The sequence below is a fragment of the Amphibalanus amphitrite genome, unplaced genomic scaffold (assembly GCF_019059575.1).
Source record: "Amphibalanus amphitrite isolate SeventyFive unplaced genomic scaffold, NRLGWU_Aamphi_draft 000393F_arrow, whole genome shotgun sequence".
In the NCBI taxonomy this organism is placed as follows: domain Eukaryota; kingdom Metazoa; phylum Arthropoda; class Thecostraca; order Balanomorpha; family Balanidae; genus Amphibalanus; species Amphibalanus amphitrite.
The window spans coordinates 175,725-191,457 of NW_024881887.1; the positions used below are offsets into that span (position 1 = coordinate 175,725).

The 15,733-nt window shown below is 51.2% G+C and overlaps 1 protein-coding gene across 6 annotated transcripts in view; it reads left to right on the forward strand.

The window, feature by feature from the left end:
* LOC122390364 (broad-complex core protein isoforms 1/2/3/4/5-like) overlaps positions 1-15,733 on the forward strand; it is a 145,507-nt gene that overhangs the window by 79,681 nt on the left and 50,093 nt on the right. For 3 of the 6 annotated variants that reach the window (XM_043383252.1, XM_043383254.1, XM_043383251.1), the window contains exons 6-7: positions 5,024-5,489; positions 6,925-7,192. The exons of 2 other annotated variants lie outside the window; for them this stretch is intronic. In XM_043383252.1, the coding sequence (XP_043239187.1) occupies positions 5,024-5,439 (416 nt within the window). In that variant the 3' untranslated portion in view covers positions 5,440-5,489; positions 6,925-7,192. Of the gene's footprint in view, positions 1-679; positions 1,878-5,023; positions 5,490-6,924; positions 7,193-15,733 lie in introns of those variants that run through there. One more of the 6 variants, XM_043383257.1, reaches the window with a different exon arrangement.

Genomic DNA, 15,733 nt, shown 5'->3' on the forward strand with positions numbered 1-15,733 from the left:
ATCGGCCTATGGCACAATTTTTCCCGTTGGAACTTATTCTGATACAGCGATACAAAAATATTTACATCGTCCATTGGCGGATCCAGGGAGGGGAAATTGATAGTTATTACTCTCCCGCAACGCCCTAACTCGACAAAAATGTTTTCTTATAATAAAACTTTCATAAGTTTTTTTTTGCTTTCAACTGCTCAGCAGTAGGTACGTAGGGAATAAAAATCCGAGGAGTTTTCGGATTTTGGATACTTTTTGGGGGGTTATGTACCGGCAGTCTCGAAACTGCCTTTCTGATCCACCTATGATATCATCTCGGTGTGGGATCTTGCCCCCCCCCCCCACGCCAAAATCGAGTCCGCCACCACTGATATGGACTATAGCCAGTGCCGAGCGGTGTCCATAGCCGACAGTCATATGGACCTACACACAGGGACGGGCCGTGCATCTATGCCCAGTGCCGAGATATCGATTTATACCCAGTGCTGGCATATGGATTTACTATCAGGGATGGACTGTCGATTTATGCCCAGTGCCGGGCTGTGGATTTATACCCAGCGCCGGACTGTCGATTTATACCCAGTGCCGGGCTGTGGATTTATGCCTAGCGCCGGGCTGTGGATTTATCAGCAGCGCGCCGCTGCCGGCCGGCCGGTCGGCGCTAACCGGCCGCTGCCTCTGGTTACAGAGAGGTCTCGCTCGTCCTCGAGCTTCGCGTGGAACCAGTTCACGCGGCTGGACCCGGAGACGGTGAGCTGCAACCTGTGTCTGAAGAGCTACCGCCACCCGACGTCGGCGTCCACGTCCAACCTGTGGCGCCACCTGGAGCGCTACCACCAGCTGCACCGGCACACCGAGTAGCTGCACCGGCACACCGAGTAGCTGCTCCGGCACACCGAGTAGCTGCTCCGGCACACCGAGTAGCTGCACCGGCACGGCTCGGAGCGGTCAGCCGGCGGCTCCCAGCTGCTCGCAGTAGCTCTCACTGCCGGCACGGGTCGGAGCGGTCAGCCGGCGGCTCCCAGCTGCTCGCAGTAGCTCACTGCCGGCACGGCTCGGAGCGGTCAGCCGGCGGCTCCCAGCTGCTCGCAGTAGCTCACTGCCGGCACGGCTCGGAGCGGTCAGCCGGCGGCTCCCAGCTGCTCGCAGTAGCTCACTGCCGGCACGGGTCGGAGCGGTCAGCCGGCGGCTCCCAGCTGCTCGCAGTAGCTCACTGCCGGCACGGCTCGGAGCGGTCAGCCGGCGGCTCCCAGCTGCTCGCAGTAGCTCACTGCCGGCACGGGTCGGAGCGGTCAGCCGGCGGCTCCCAGCTGCTCGGAGTAGCTCACTGCCGGCACGGGTCGGAGCGGTCAGCCGGCGGCTCCCAGCTGCTCTCAGTAGCTCTCACTGCCGGCACGGCTCGGAGCGGTCAGCCGGCGGCTCCCAGCTGCTCGCAGTAGCTCACTGCCGGCACGGGTCGGAGCGGTCAGCCGGCGGCTCCCAGCTGCTCGCAGTAGCTCACTGCCGGCACGGCTCGGAGCGGTCAGCCGGCGGCTCCCAGCTGCTCGCAGTAGCTCACTGCCGGCACGGGTCGGAGCGGTCAGCCGGCGGCTCCCAGCTGCTCGCCGCTGAGCTGCGGTCTCCAATCAGCCAAATGACCGGCCACTTCCGGATTCGTGACGATGAAATGAAAAACTCTCAGTGTTTGACGGTGCACCACCGACGTCCTATGGCATAACGCCGCCCGGTCAATGGCCTGCCCATCACTCGTTGGAGGGGGCATACGATGTTGTAGCCGATCCTGTCTCTGCCACGGTGCTGCTCAAAGCCAGCTGGTCAATTGCCCACCAAATAGTCCGACTATGGTCAGCCGTACTGTGTAGTCAATAAACGTGGGACTTTCCATACCGGCCCATTTTGGAACAGGTGCTGGCAGCCGTACTCACTATGTATGTAAAACACGTGAAACAGAGCAGACTGGGCTTTATTGTAACAGCTTTTGTATTCAGTCATCTGTTACATTTGCTGTTATCAAGCTCTTTCTCTTGTTTACGAAAACTAGGGTGTTATCTTTTAAATGCAGTTGAAACATTTCTGAAATAGCATTTTTTCTGGGTCGAACTTGTGGTCCGAAAAGGTTAGTTCAGCTGTTACAATTCATCCCGGGTACGGGGTTAAAAAAACACCACCCGGGGACAAGTGTAACATGTTAATTTACAGGTTACAGAAATGATTTTTCAAAAACTTTGATTTCACAAACGTGTAACACATGTTCAATTCTTCAGACATTGTAGGTACGGTTCTTCTAAGGAAAAGAGACGTTAAACCTCGCACTTATACGGAGGTTGGATGGACCTCTTCTCCCTCGTTTTTTTCGCGAATAAATCGCGTAAAAAGCTGCCAATTGCGTCAAAGCTTACATTTTACAATTATCTTAATTTTATCAATTTTGCACCTACCTTGAAAATTTGCTGACCTTCGCCTAATGGCCTTTGACCTATAACCCGTTACATTTGACCCCTGCAAAAATGTTACAATTGTCGCCGTCGCCCCGGGACATTTTTTTTAAACGAAACTGACGCAAAAAGGTGTTGCATGGACAACATCCAATGCTTTCAATTTATGGACAACAAGCCTGCCAACGCTTGCACAAAGCCTGTGCTCGATATCTTTTCAATTGCAGGAATGAGCTCATTAAATATAAAGGCATGCACATTTACAAAATGATGCTCTGAAAAACACATTTCTGTGCACAGCCATCGGCATACCCGGCACTTTCGCTTCAAGCTCCGTTGGAAAAGGCAGTCTAACATTGCGGATTTCCGGTCTTGCCATCAGCGCGGTCTATTGGTAAGTGTATGAATTATAAGAACTGTTACAATTGCCCCGTGTTACATTTGACCCCGCTCTCCCCTATTTTTACGTATAAATTTGGTCCGAACCTTTCGAATGGAAGGATTCACAAGGACAGAGCCCCCGCTAAGCGATGCTTGTTGCGTTGGCCCTGCCGTCTACCCTCCGATCGTGCAATTCCGGGTCTATGGCATAATTGAGGGTTCGAAGTTTAACGTACTCGCATAGTCGCGCACGGCCGGTCACCCCACCGACTTCGACTGGCTACGGCCTGCCACCAACCGCAACCATACCTGTCAGGAGGCCCATAAACGTCAAGCGCCCGTCGCGCTTCGAACCCGGGCTTTTACAACCGGGACGCGTTCTCTCACCACGCGGAGTCCAACGCTCTGCCAACTGAGCTACGGGACCTGCATATTTATTTTTCATCGACCCTCACACTGAATTATCCAAATGACTTCACCTTTCTCCTTCCTGCAAAGAACGGACTGGTTCTATGATCAAAGAAGCCCATAATTTGTCCCTGTGACTGGGCTGATTCGGTGATAAAAAAAATCCCATGAATTTGCACGCTCATATCCTGGTGATAATTTCTTGCAGAAAAGTAGTTCAAGTTTTCATCCTGGAATAAACAATCCTGGAATAATTCCTGTACAACTAACTCAATCGCTCGGTCTTGCTCGCCCAAACGTGGAGGCTCGTCATTCACAACTTCAATTCAATTTGCAAGTACATCTGACTGGACTATCAGTTGATGTTGATAGATAATCGCACTTGGTGACAAACCGGGCCGCTGTGACCGGCAGCAGTCGGTCTGGCCGCAGCTGTCGGTCTGACGCGGACCGGCAGCAGACGGTCTGGCCGCAGCTGTCGGTCTGACGCGGACAGGCAGCAGACGGTCTGGCCGCAGCTGTCGGTCTGACGCGGACCGGCAGCAGACAGTCTGGCCGCAGCTGTCGGTCTGACGCGCACCGGCAGCAGACGGTCTGGCCGCAGCTGTCGGTCTGACGCGGACCGGCAGCAGACAGGCTGGCCGCAGCTGTCGGTCTGACGCGGACCGGCAGCAGACGGGCTGGCTGATCGCCAGCAGCTCTGTGACGGCCGGCCGAGCCGCCATCTGGGCGCGTTTTTGGGCAGCAGCGGAGGCGGAGGCGGTGTGCCGCCGCTGCAGCTCCACAATCCGATACCACCGCTCCAGTGTGTCTAACCTGAAGCGGCACCGGGCGCGCCGTCACCCGGGCGGGTGGCGGCCGGAGCCGGCCTGGTGACGGGCCCCCGGCACCACTGGCCAACTCGGCGGCCGTGCGGCCAGCAGGTATCCGCCGCCGGCCAGACTCGCTGCGCCCGGACGCGCCGTGAGGCTTCTTGGACAGCCTGCAGGGCGCGGTGCTGCAGCCGTGGCCGCTCTCTGATGGGCGGCCGCCTGGGGGCCCGGCGAGACGCCCTGCCGGCCGAGCTGCGGCTGGCGGTCGCTCCCACTCGTTAGGATAGTGCCGTCAGCAGCTGAGTAGCCGTGTGCCCGAGCTGCAGCTGGCGGTCGCTCCCACTCGGCCGGATAGTGCCGTCAGCAGCTGAGTAGCCGTGTGCCCGAGCTGCAGCTGGCGGTCGCTCCCACTCGGCCGGATAGTGCCGTCAGCAGCTGAGTAGCCGTGTGCCCGAGCCGCAGCTGGCGGTCGCTCCCACTCGTTAGGATAGTGCCGTCAGCAGCTGAGTAGCCGTGTGCCCGAGCTGCAGCTGGCGGTCGCTCCCACTCGGCCGGATAGTGCCGTCAGCAGCTGAGTAGCCGTGTGCCCGAGCTGCAGCTGGCGGTCGCTCCCACTCGGCCGGATAGTGCCGTCAGCAGCTGAGTAGCCGTGTGCCCGAGCTGCAGCTGCCGGTCGCTCCCACTCGGCCGGATAGTGCCGTCAGCAGCTGAGTAGCCGTGTGCCCGAGCCGCAGCTGGCGGTCGCTCCCACTCGGCCGGATAGTGCGGTCAGCAGCTGAGTAGCCGTGTGCCCGAGCTGCAGCTGGCGGTCGCTCCCACTCGGCCGGATAGTGCTGGCAGCAGCTGATTAGCCGTGTGCCCGAGCTGCAGCTGGCGGTCGCTCCCACTCGGCCGGATGGTGCCGTCAGCAGCTGAGTAGCCGTGTGCCGTCGGGGGCTGTGGGCGGCGCGACCGGCGCGGCGCTGGTGTGACCGATGGGCCGCTCTGTGCCCCCAGGCGTGACCGATTCGCTGCGTAGTCTGGACTCCCTGGTGACGGCTCTGGCGGGCTCGCCGGCCTGGTCGCCGGCCGCCGCCCGGCCGGCGCGCTCGGCAGTGCGCGACTTCTTCTCCGGCGACGGCCAGGACCGCGTGTGTCGGCTGTGCGGCGTCGCCGTGCGCCTTAACCGGCAGCTCTCCACGTCCGGCCTCTGGAGCCACATGCGCCACCGACACGGCGAGACTGTGCGCGCGCTCGGCGTGCGGCCGCCGCCGTGCTGGCAGGCGCCGGCCTCTCCACAGCACAGTCGGCCGCCGCCGCCGCCGCCCGACTCTAAAGCGTGGTTCACGCAGAGCCAGGCCGCCGCCGCCGCGCCGGAGCGGCTGACGTTTCCGCCGCCGAACTCTGAGGGACTCGGACCGAACTCTGCGTGAATCGAGCGGCCCCCTGCGGCTGAGACCGTGCCGCCGCGGCGGCCGAGGCGGCGGTGACTAGTGGTGTCAATTTCAGAAAACGTATGTCCAAAGTCCGTCCAATGTCCAATGCTTACGTCGATTGTCCGTCCAAAAATGTCCAAGCCAGCCATTTGTCCAAAGATGTCCGACACCTACGCAATAGTTTACACTCAACACTGTTATTTAATTTGCTTTTCATGTACCGTTACAAGCTCAAAAGTGTTTACACGCGCACTGCAGGGGGGGGGGTTGTTTTCAACCCCCCCCCCCTCTGGTTTTTTCGCTGTAACTCAAAAACCAGTGAAGCTACGACTTTGAAACTTTGTATAGCTGTTCATCAAACAATTTTACATCACCTCTGAAAAAAATAGTGTTAGGTCATGCAAGGTCAGGTCACCAGGTCACGATAAGTGAACTCACCTCATAAAAAGTTTGACGCTGTGCTACATCCACACCATTTGACTGAATGCTATGAAACTTTCAGAAAAATATTAGGAGACCATAAGGAACATTTTGTATATTTCGAAATTTTTATTTCTGTGACCTTAGGTCAGGCCACTTTTTGGGACCCGGCATGCAATTCAACGGTCACCAACGGTTTTTCTTCAATAACTTTTAATTGAATAGAGATAGAGACTCCGTTCGACGTTTATCGTGTTTGTCTCGTCAATGCGGATCGAATGATATGCAACATGACCTATTTCGGTCAGGTCATGACCTTGACCTGATGTCAACTTTTGAACTTGACCTTTCGAGGTCATATTATATACCATGATGCGCCTTGACGAGCTAAGAACGATGGTGTGTGAATTATTTCTTTATCTCTTTGGGAAGAAAAGTTATTGCAGAAAAAGCATTTCCGGAAAATTTGCAATATTGATCTGACATAGTACATGACCTCTATAGGCTGATCCGTTGACCTAAGATCAAATCTGAGGACAGCTTAGCGAAAGAGCGTTTCAACAGCTATCGAATGCTTTTTTTGCAACTTTCTAGCTCATCTAGTTCCCGAGATAAAGCGGGAAATATGGAGGGATGTCGAGATCGCTAAAAAATCGTAACATTTTGAGTTTGGTGACCTCTGCTGACCTCGTTTTTGACCTGACCCAAAAATGATCTTTGTATTTCTTGTAGATCTCATCTCAACCTATCCAACGCCGTTTACCGCTTGTCGCTACGTTGCGCCGTTTTCGAGATCTCAGGGGGGGGGTTGTTTTCAACCCCCCCCCCCTGCAGTTCGTGTTCGGCTCAGACCCGCTGCAGTGCGCGTGTTAATCATATCGAAAGCTGAGCTTTCTAATAGCCAATCAATGTTAAACACGACTACTTTTTTAAAAATGTTGAGGTGTAGCAAGCGATTGTCTAAAGTTGTCCAAAGCCTGCTGCCATTGTCCAACCGAATTCCGAATTGGACATTGGACAAAATCGGAATTCCGAAGATTCAAGTTCCGATTGACACCACTAGCGGTGACCCGTACCGCCGCTAGCTCGCGTGTCATCCTGTGTCCATACTGAGAATGCTTGCCAGCGGCTTCCTTGGTGGAATTCTTGCCTGTCTCGCGATGATGCGAAGTGTGTGTATTATATGTGCTTTACGATCGGATGTAGGTATTCAGGGCGGTAGTGATCTGCAGTTAAATGCAGGTATCAAGATGGTGACTGGCTCGTTACCGACCAATGCAACTTGTCAGTGTAAAGCTGCATATTTGGCTCTCTGTTAAATATATCACAATAATGTATCGTTAATTTCAGAGCGATCTCCAGTTATTCTCAGTGATCCAAAGGAGTGGACTGCTAAATGACCACAAGGATAGTGCACGCCACACCCGGCGAATTTGGCTGAGGGAAGCGGACGCAAAGGCATATACGTCTATTATTCCATGCTTGACAATGAAAGCTCGTTCGATCACCGGAAGACCTGGTTATCTGGTTGGCTGGTTATTGAGCTAACCAGATAAAAGTTACAACAACGCATTTGCTACTTCCGATTCATATTTTCTGCTTACGCCTACGAAATCCAACTACGAAATACAGTAACATAAACACGGAAATTGATTGTGAAATACATGAGCTTGTTGCCTGTGTGTAGGCTAAATTATACCCAACGTTTCTGCGGCATTGTTTTTGAGCCACGCCTACTGTTAACGCCAGACCCGTTGAGACCCTAATTTTTCGCGATTATTTTTAAATGCGTGGAATAATTTCAACCATATTTAGGAAATAGCTGTTTCAAGACCTGCCGAAACTTTTTCTTCAAATACGTTTTGTTGTCATTTAAATATTTGTGGCACTTGTCATTGACTCGTAATGTTAACTGTTTTTCCATCCTGGTTAGAGGCTTTCATACGTCATATGACATTAGGCTCCGCCCACGACTGCGGCATTGACCCGTGCCCATCAGCGACCTCTGTACACACGACACCCCTGCCATCTGTAAAGGACTATGGATTTCGCTGACGCTTCACGTGCTATGTAATATGTATCAATTCAAATTGCAGCAGACGGTCAAGTAAATGTTAAGCTCTTGTTGACTCTCGTAGTATATAGGACCAAGAGAACCATCACTCCTAAACCTACTGCTCACACATGCTTCGAACAAACGTTAAAGATTCCTAACAAATACGATTTTCGATGTAGGATATATGTGTTTGAAATACGAGCGAGCCTTATGGTGTGAAGCGAAGGCAATTAACTAATTATTGCGTTGTTCGATGGTTGCATAGCGATGTGCAAATCAGGAGCTACTTGATGACATCCGACATCCCATTATCGCATTATCTGCAACGCCATAGGCTTTAAATACAGGTGAATATTTCCTAACGTTATGTCAGGTATATGCCATCTGCCCGCGCGTCATTTGCAGCTTATGAAAATAAAACAAATATCAGCGAACCTATCAGCATTGTACAAACAATGCGCATTGAGCATTTATGGCTCCTCAGTCATCATGTCGCTCTTTGGGCACTGTCAGACAAGACGTTACGCACAACTCCGCCGGCTTTCGGCACCGCTCGACCGTCCCCGCTCCCCGCCACAGCGCGAGTGACCGCGCGCCGGCCCGAAACCGCCGCAGGCCAAGACCACAGAGGCGGGGCTTAGCTTTGACGTCATAACGTATCACAGACTGACTGGTGATAGCCTCTACACACCGGGTGAAAATCTTGTTCGAAATTTAACATTACGAGTCAATGAGAAGTGCCTGAAATATTGAAATGGCGACAAAATATCTAAATTGTAAAAGTTTCGGCAGGTCTTGAAACGGCCATGTCCTGAGCTTGGTTGAAATTCTTCCACGCATTTAAAAATAATCGCGAAAAATTAGGGTCTCAAGGGGTCTGGCGTTAACAGTAGGTAATACGACTGACGAACGAAGGGCCTCTCCTTGTCAGACTGTCAAACCACGCTGCCGTCGACAACCGGTAACCGGCGCCAACAGGTCCGACAACAATCCCGGAAAGACATAGCCGGTATTCGGTACCCTAATGCCGGCCACCATTGAAGGTGATGTTTGCCGTCTGCCGACCCTCCTGCGCGAGACGGCTAATAGGCCGTCAACGGCAGGGCGGCACGACACTATTGAGAAACCATTGGACAGTTTCTTGAGACCCCAAATTTGTCCTCGAGCTAACGGTTTTGCTCGCGGGGCACAGAGCTCCGCGCCCACAAACAAAATGGAAGCAGCTGGGCCCTAGCGCGAGTTACCAAAGTGTGGAACTACCCAGCGCCGAGCCGGCCGGATGACGTCACACCACGGCCAGTGCCGGCGCGGCGGCAGACTGGCCGAGATTGGCATGGTCTTAACCCATATATGCATAGACGTACATAAATGTACGTCAATTTGAGTTGACCAATGTGTGCCATCTTTATAGAAATAGAGCTAATGAGCCATCAAACGCGGTCGTTCTAAATCATTTACATTGTTAGCCGTCAGGTGAATACCAAAAAACACGGTTCCAATGCATTCAGTGTTGAGTTTGAGACATTCGGTTTGTTGATGCCGCAACGGGAAGATTTTCACCCGTTCAGACGCTCGACCCAGGGTGAGCCAAGTGTTCTTAATTATAGTTAAGTGCTTTTCCCGGATTAGCTTTCGTGCCCAGCAATCTCCTCAAGCATGACCCTAACTTCATGAGTGGTGTCATTATAATGCTAATTTTGCTTACCAAGCGAATCCAAAAATAGTACGTTTCACAAAAACGCACGTACAATAATGTACGTCTATGCATATCCGTTACATTTTGTTTTCCAAACATCAAACACGTTTATGCTTTGGTTTGATGGCAAATGTGAGCCTCAACGATGTTCTGGATCAGGGCTGCGGGAGTCGATGGATTTTCAGTGACTCCGACTCCGACTCCGACTCCGACTCCGGGTAGAACTATCGACTCTGACCGACTCCAACTCCGACTCCCGACTCAGCAGCCCTGCCAGGTCAGCGGAGTCGATGGGTTTGTCGTTGATTCTGACTCCGACTCCGGCTCCGGTTTCCAAAATCGACTCCGACTCCGACTCCGGTCAGAACTGTCGACTCCGACCGACTTCGACTCCGACTCCGACTCCGCAGCCCTGTTCTGGATGGCATCGAGGAGCGAAGTCGAGTCGCCGATGTCACGGTCGTCGTCCTAGAGCCGCCGGAAGTTCGCGTCGACCCAAACGAAGACTCTAGCGACGAAGAGAATGCTGACCCAGCCCGCCTGACGTAACTGGTCTGAGCCGTAACTGACGTAACTGAGCCGTAAAGACGTAACTGAGCCCGTAACTGGTCGCACCCACCGGCTCAACCGGTTCGGGATGATTATGGATGCATGTCACTTCCAAAGCAGCACCAAGCTTGACCCTGATGATCGGTTTTGCAGCAGAGATCCAGAAGCGCCAGTTCCATGGCACGGGTACCATGTGAGGGAATCGCCTTCTGAAGGCGAACAAGTTCACCGACATCAACGCCTTCAAGAAGAAGTCCAATCAGACCATCGAAGCATTTACGACTGCCAACAACGGCTGCAGTGCGGCTGTTATCCGCTGGATGGACGTGGTCGAGGATCACGAGTTCCAAGAGGCCATCATGCCGTCACTGGGGAAGGAAGAGCCGGCCGACGCCCCTGGACAGACGCACCTTTCCGAGTTCTAAGTCGAGGGCGACCAGTCGCTCTGCTCCGTTGACCATGCTGGCGACTTTACGTCCGTCTGATGGCCGTCTTTAGTCATTACAGCGGGGCGACGCGCTCGGGACAGTGTCTGACGTGTACAGTGTGGGACGGGACAGGTGGTGCCATTACGACGACCGACGCGTCAGCTGTGTGGACGAGGCAGACGTCCTGGGCGAAGACCCCCAGCGGAACGGCTACATCTTCTGTCTCCTCAAGAAGCTCTGCAGTCAGGTAGTCAGCATGGAGCGCGCCGGGCGCCGGACTGTGACTGCCACAGGGGAGCACAGGGTCACCGCGTCGGTGGCCAGCAGCAGAACGCCTCCTGATCGCCATTGACAACGTGCTCTTTTTATAGATCTACTATGTTGACTATTATGTACATAAGACAAGTTTTCAATAGACGGTAAAAGTTGACATAATTGAGTTGTGTTTTGCAAATTTCCTTATTTTCATCATACATGATCTACATCTATTTCCTACTTCAACGTATGAATTGTAACTACCATTTCCAAGGGTCTCTAATGCAACACAACATATCATACATCATATTTGACCATACAACACAAGTTATTCCCCTCGCCCAGGTTAACGATGACATGACGTCACCCTACCCCCTCCACAACCCCATCCCCACCCGACCCATCCCTCATACATCGCTTCTGAAGTACGAAAGACGTTAGCATTGTATTAGTGATAACGGATGTATTATTTTAGGACGGCGGCGGCAGACGTCACAATTGTCTTGTTGACACCTGGCATAGACGTACATTTTTGTACGTCACTTTGAACGAGCATATCAGGCAAGCACTAAATGTAAAAACAAAACAGTTGATGTCAGCAGCTTAGTAACATGTTGTTTAACAATGCTAGAAAGTTTCATACAAATACTCGACAAAAAATTAATTCATGCATATATGGGTTAACTTGGCGAAGAGGCATCGGACGCCAAACCTCTGCTGCAGCTACTTATCACATTTCATTTTAGTGCATTGTGTTTCTTCCATGTGCATGAGCTATCAAGTCCTTCACCTACCTAATGTGTAGGTGAGCGTACCTGCATTTAGTGTGTGCTATGCTATGTGGATTTAAAATTGGGGGCACGTCAGACACGCTGCGCAATGGATTCTGGTACCTATTGCTTGGTTGATACTTGATTCTGGCTTTGTGTCTTCGCGCAAACCATTGAAAGAGACGACGTCATTTTTAAAGGTTGTTAGATGCACTCAAACGTTTAAAGATAAGCAACAGTGGGCGCAAAATGACCTCGCAGTCGGCGCGTCCCTAACCCCCAACAAACAAACAACAAAGATAAGCAACAGCTCATTGAATTTCTGGCGAGTGGTGGTGGAACGTTCTGTTCACAAATGAGTATCTACCTAGTACCTAACTGCAGTGACATATAACTAGGTCGCGGTCATCAAAGCATGATTCACGATGTCCCTTATCTTTTATTAGACTTAAGCTCTTGAAATGTGTAACATTTGCGTCTTTTCGCGTTGTATCGGTCAGCAAATGAGAAAATCTGCATCTTCTCGACAGCTTCTATTCAAGAAACCTTTCTTTTCCATATTGCTTGCATCATAGCTTTCGAACATGGGTATCCTCCCCAGAGCTTATTTTAAGGAAATTTGACTGGGGGGGGGGGTGCAACCTGGAAAATTGTCGTTAATAATCCATTAACCCTCGCCCTTATTGGTGCTTTTCCAGCTGTGAACGTATATGGGGGGGGGGGGGGTTCGTCGGAACCTCCCCCTTGCAGTTTCGCCCCTAATCGAGCTAGAGCCTCGCGCAAAAAACGACCGTGTTGCCCGTGATGAAAGGAAGCCGATGATACCCAATTTTAAGGTCCTAGGTCATCGGTTGACCTTCCAGGTCAGGTCAATGACCCAAAAGTCGGGAAAATCGGGACCTGTTTGTTAGAGCGTCGTAAAGGGTGGCTTGTATGTTTTTTTTTCGGGGTAGGTACTGATCACGAATATCATGTTAGTTAGTTATCATGTAGTTATATCATGTTAGTTATCAAAGATGATGTCTTCACGCATTTAGGCCAGGTCGAGTCATGTCAGGTCAACCAGTAAGGGTTTTGCCGGGTATTCGTAGTAGGTGGCAACCGCCTCTGATAGCTTCGTAACATGTTACGAAGGCACCAAAATTACTTCGTAAACGTTCAAATGGTTGCTAAATTCGAATTCAGCTCCAAAAACTAGCCTAGAAACATACAGGGTGGTCCAGATAAAATGTTACCCAAAACTTTTTAAATAGCAGGAAATGTATTTGCAATACACAAACAACACATATACCACATCTGAATGCCAACTTCGGGGGAAACAAGTTGAGCCCCATACCACTAGTCTCCAGCATCCACATTGCCTTAGAGGAGGTGCTCTAGATGAGCCCCCTTGCGCTCCACTCTCCAGAATGAGCGGCAGCCGCACTTCCTGGAGGTGCCGGATGGTGCGGTCGACCATGTCCACGCTGACTCGTCCTGTCTCCTCGTTAATGGCCGCCTTTAGCTGTTGAATGGTCCATGGTTTAGTCTCATAGACTCTGGACTTCAGGTGTCCCCACAGCATGAAATCAGGCGGTGAAAGGTCCGGCGAGTGGGGGGCTCACGGCACCTCCGTCTTCAGGCTGATGAGTCTGCCAGGGAAGGGTGTCTCTGTAGCCACATCATTGTGGCATTGGCCGTATGTGACGTCGCGCCGTCTCGTTGGAACCACTTTTTCCCGAGCGCCTGAGAGCGATGGCGCGTGGGACGTGTTGGGCTTTGCTGCAAGTGACTGTTTCAGAGCCGCAGAATTGGCTTGGGTCCTGACGCTCTTGGCTGGGCCAGGTGTGCTTTGTTTGAGAGCAGTGCCTCTTTCCCGGAATTGTTTGACCCACCTCATTATCATAGCCTTAGATGGTGTGTTAGACAGTGTTCCATTTTTTTTTTCAGACTTTTTGGTGGCAAAGCACACCTGATGGGGACAATATTTTCATCCCTAAAATATGAATGACGGACTTTACTTCATCTCTGAAAAAGGTTTCATGCATTCGAACAGCCAGTTTGCATGTCACTTGACAGTTGATGCACCCACATCCTTTTGTTTCACACCCTGTCAAGATCCTGACATGAAATCCTGGTTTATCAGTTGGCATAAAAATTAGTATTAGGTACACCATTTTGCAAAAATGCTTCAGTTATTTACTTCCTTTTTTTCTCATCCTAGGATTTTTTTTCTTCACCAGCACACCCAACCAAAATCCAATTTTAGAACACTGGTGTTAGAGGGTCCCTATTTGTTACTTGCATTGAACTGACGAGTGAACTTGCGGAGTGTTTCCAGAAGTGATTTGGTTGACAAATACGCCTCAACGCAGAACGCTTTTTGCTCCTTCGTACACTGATTAAGAATGAGTCAAAATTAAAATATCAACTAAGTTGGCAACAAATCCGGTTATTATGGTTACGTCCCCCGATGTCCTGTCCACGGTGGAGAAAGCAGAATTTAAAAATATTTAGTGGCTAGTCAGTGACAGCACTTTTCATGGGTAACATTTTATCTGGACCACCCAGCTCCGCTCCTTGCGTGAGCGGCTATTCGCCTGTCATCCAGAGATAGTTCCTTCGTCCGCTGGCCGTTCCCTGATCAGGTGCAATACGGGGAGCTGTAATCAGGGAAGTAACTTTCTATATGATTTATGAAAGGGGTGCAGGTGCACCCCCATCCACTAAAAGTGCACCCCCATCAAGTCAAAGTGCACCCCTATAGGCTAAGCGGCGCCCAACACCGATTAGCTCTAGAGCAGATGGCGAGGTGATTTCCCGGCTACATTCCATCTCGGCGTCGTGATGCTTGAGGGCTTGGGAAGCGTCCAGTCGTATGTAGGGTAGTGTAGGGACTAGGGGTATACAGTCTAGGGTGTGTCGACAGAGGGGTTTTTCTCACAGATTCGCGTTAGACAAAGATATAAAGTGGCGCGAGCATGCCAAAACACTAGCCCTGCAGTTGGTTTTGCGTAAAAATGCGATTTGACGAGGCTCGGGCAGGTCGAAGTTACAGCGAAAAAGTCGCAGTCGACGGTGCTGCCACCTACATTGCCAATAACGGGCACTATCATATCGTGATAATTGGGGTGGTTTCAAATGAGAAATGACTTCTATTTTTGTTCAAACTGCTTAACCCGCGCCCCAGTGGCGGTCTCAGCCAACTTCGCCCTAGTGGGGGGGGGGGGGGGGGCATATGTTACCACCCACCTCTAACTCAAAAACTAAGAGGGCTAGAAAGACGCGGTAAAAAGTAGTCGATAGCTCTCAATGCGTACGTTTGAAAGTATTTCGGTCATTTTTCATCTTAGAGCAATATTGGGGTCACCAGAGGTCATCAAAGGTCAAAATTTGCCAATTGTCATTACATTTTTCAGAAAACATGCCGTTATCTCAGGAACTATGGTAGCTAGAAAAACGCATGGAAAAGCAATCGATAGCTTTTAACCTCTTCTTTTGATAAGGTTATTATCAAAATTGACCTCAGGTCAACGGTTTAGCCTCCAGAGGGCAAAAACTCCAAAAATAGCTGTTTTTACGAAAAGTGTTTTTCGGCAATAACTTTCGACTACAAAAAGCCACGACATTTCTATTGCCATATTCGCGTTTCTCTCGCCGAGACGCGTCGAATGAACTATAATTTGACCTTGAAAGGTCAACTTGAAAATTTGACCTCAGGTCAAGGTCATGACCTGACCGGAAAAGGTCATGTTGCATATCAGTCGATGCGTCTAAACAAGACAAACACAATGAGGCCATCCCCAGCGTTCTAGCTCTTTCCAATCGCGAGTTATTGGCAAAAAGCTGTTTGTAGCCTCAAATGACCTCGGATGACCTTTCTAGAGGCTATCAGCAAAAATGACACCTTGGTCATCCCGGGTGGTCCAAATCATTGTGATTCTGAAATATTTGGACTGTTCCTATGCGTACACACGGATCTAGAGGCATTTTCATTTTTCTCCATTGACTTGTAATGGAAAGGTCACGCCACTGACCTGACCTTAGGTCACGGATATAAAAAAATCCGAGATATACAAATTGTAGGCGCCCATAACATCATGCAATTCCCAAAGTTTAAAACCTTTCTGACAAATAC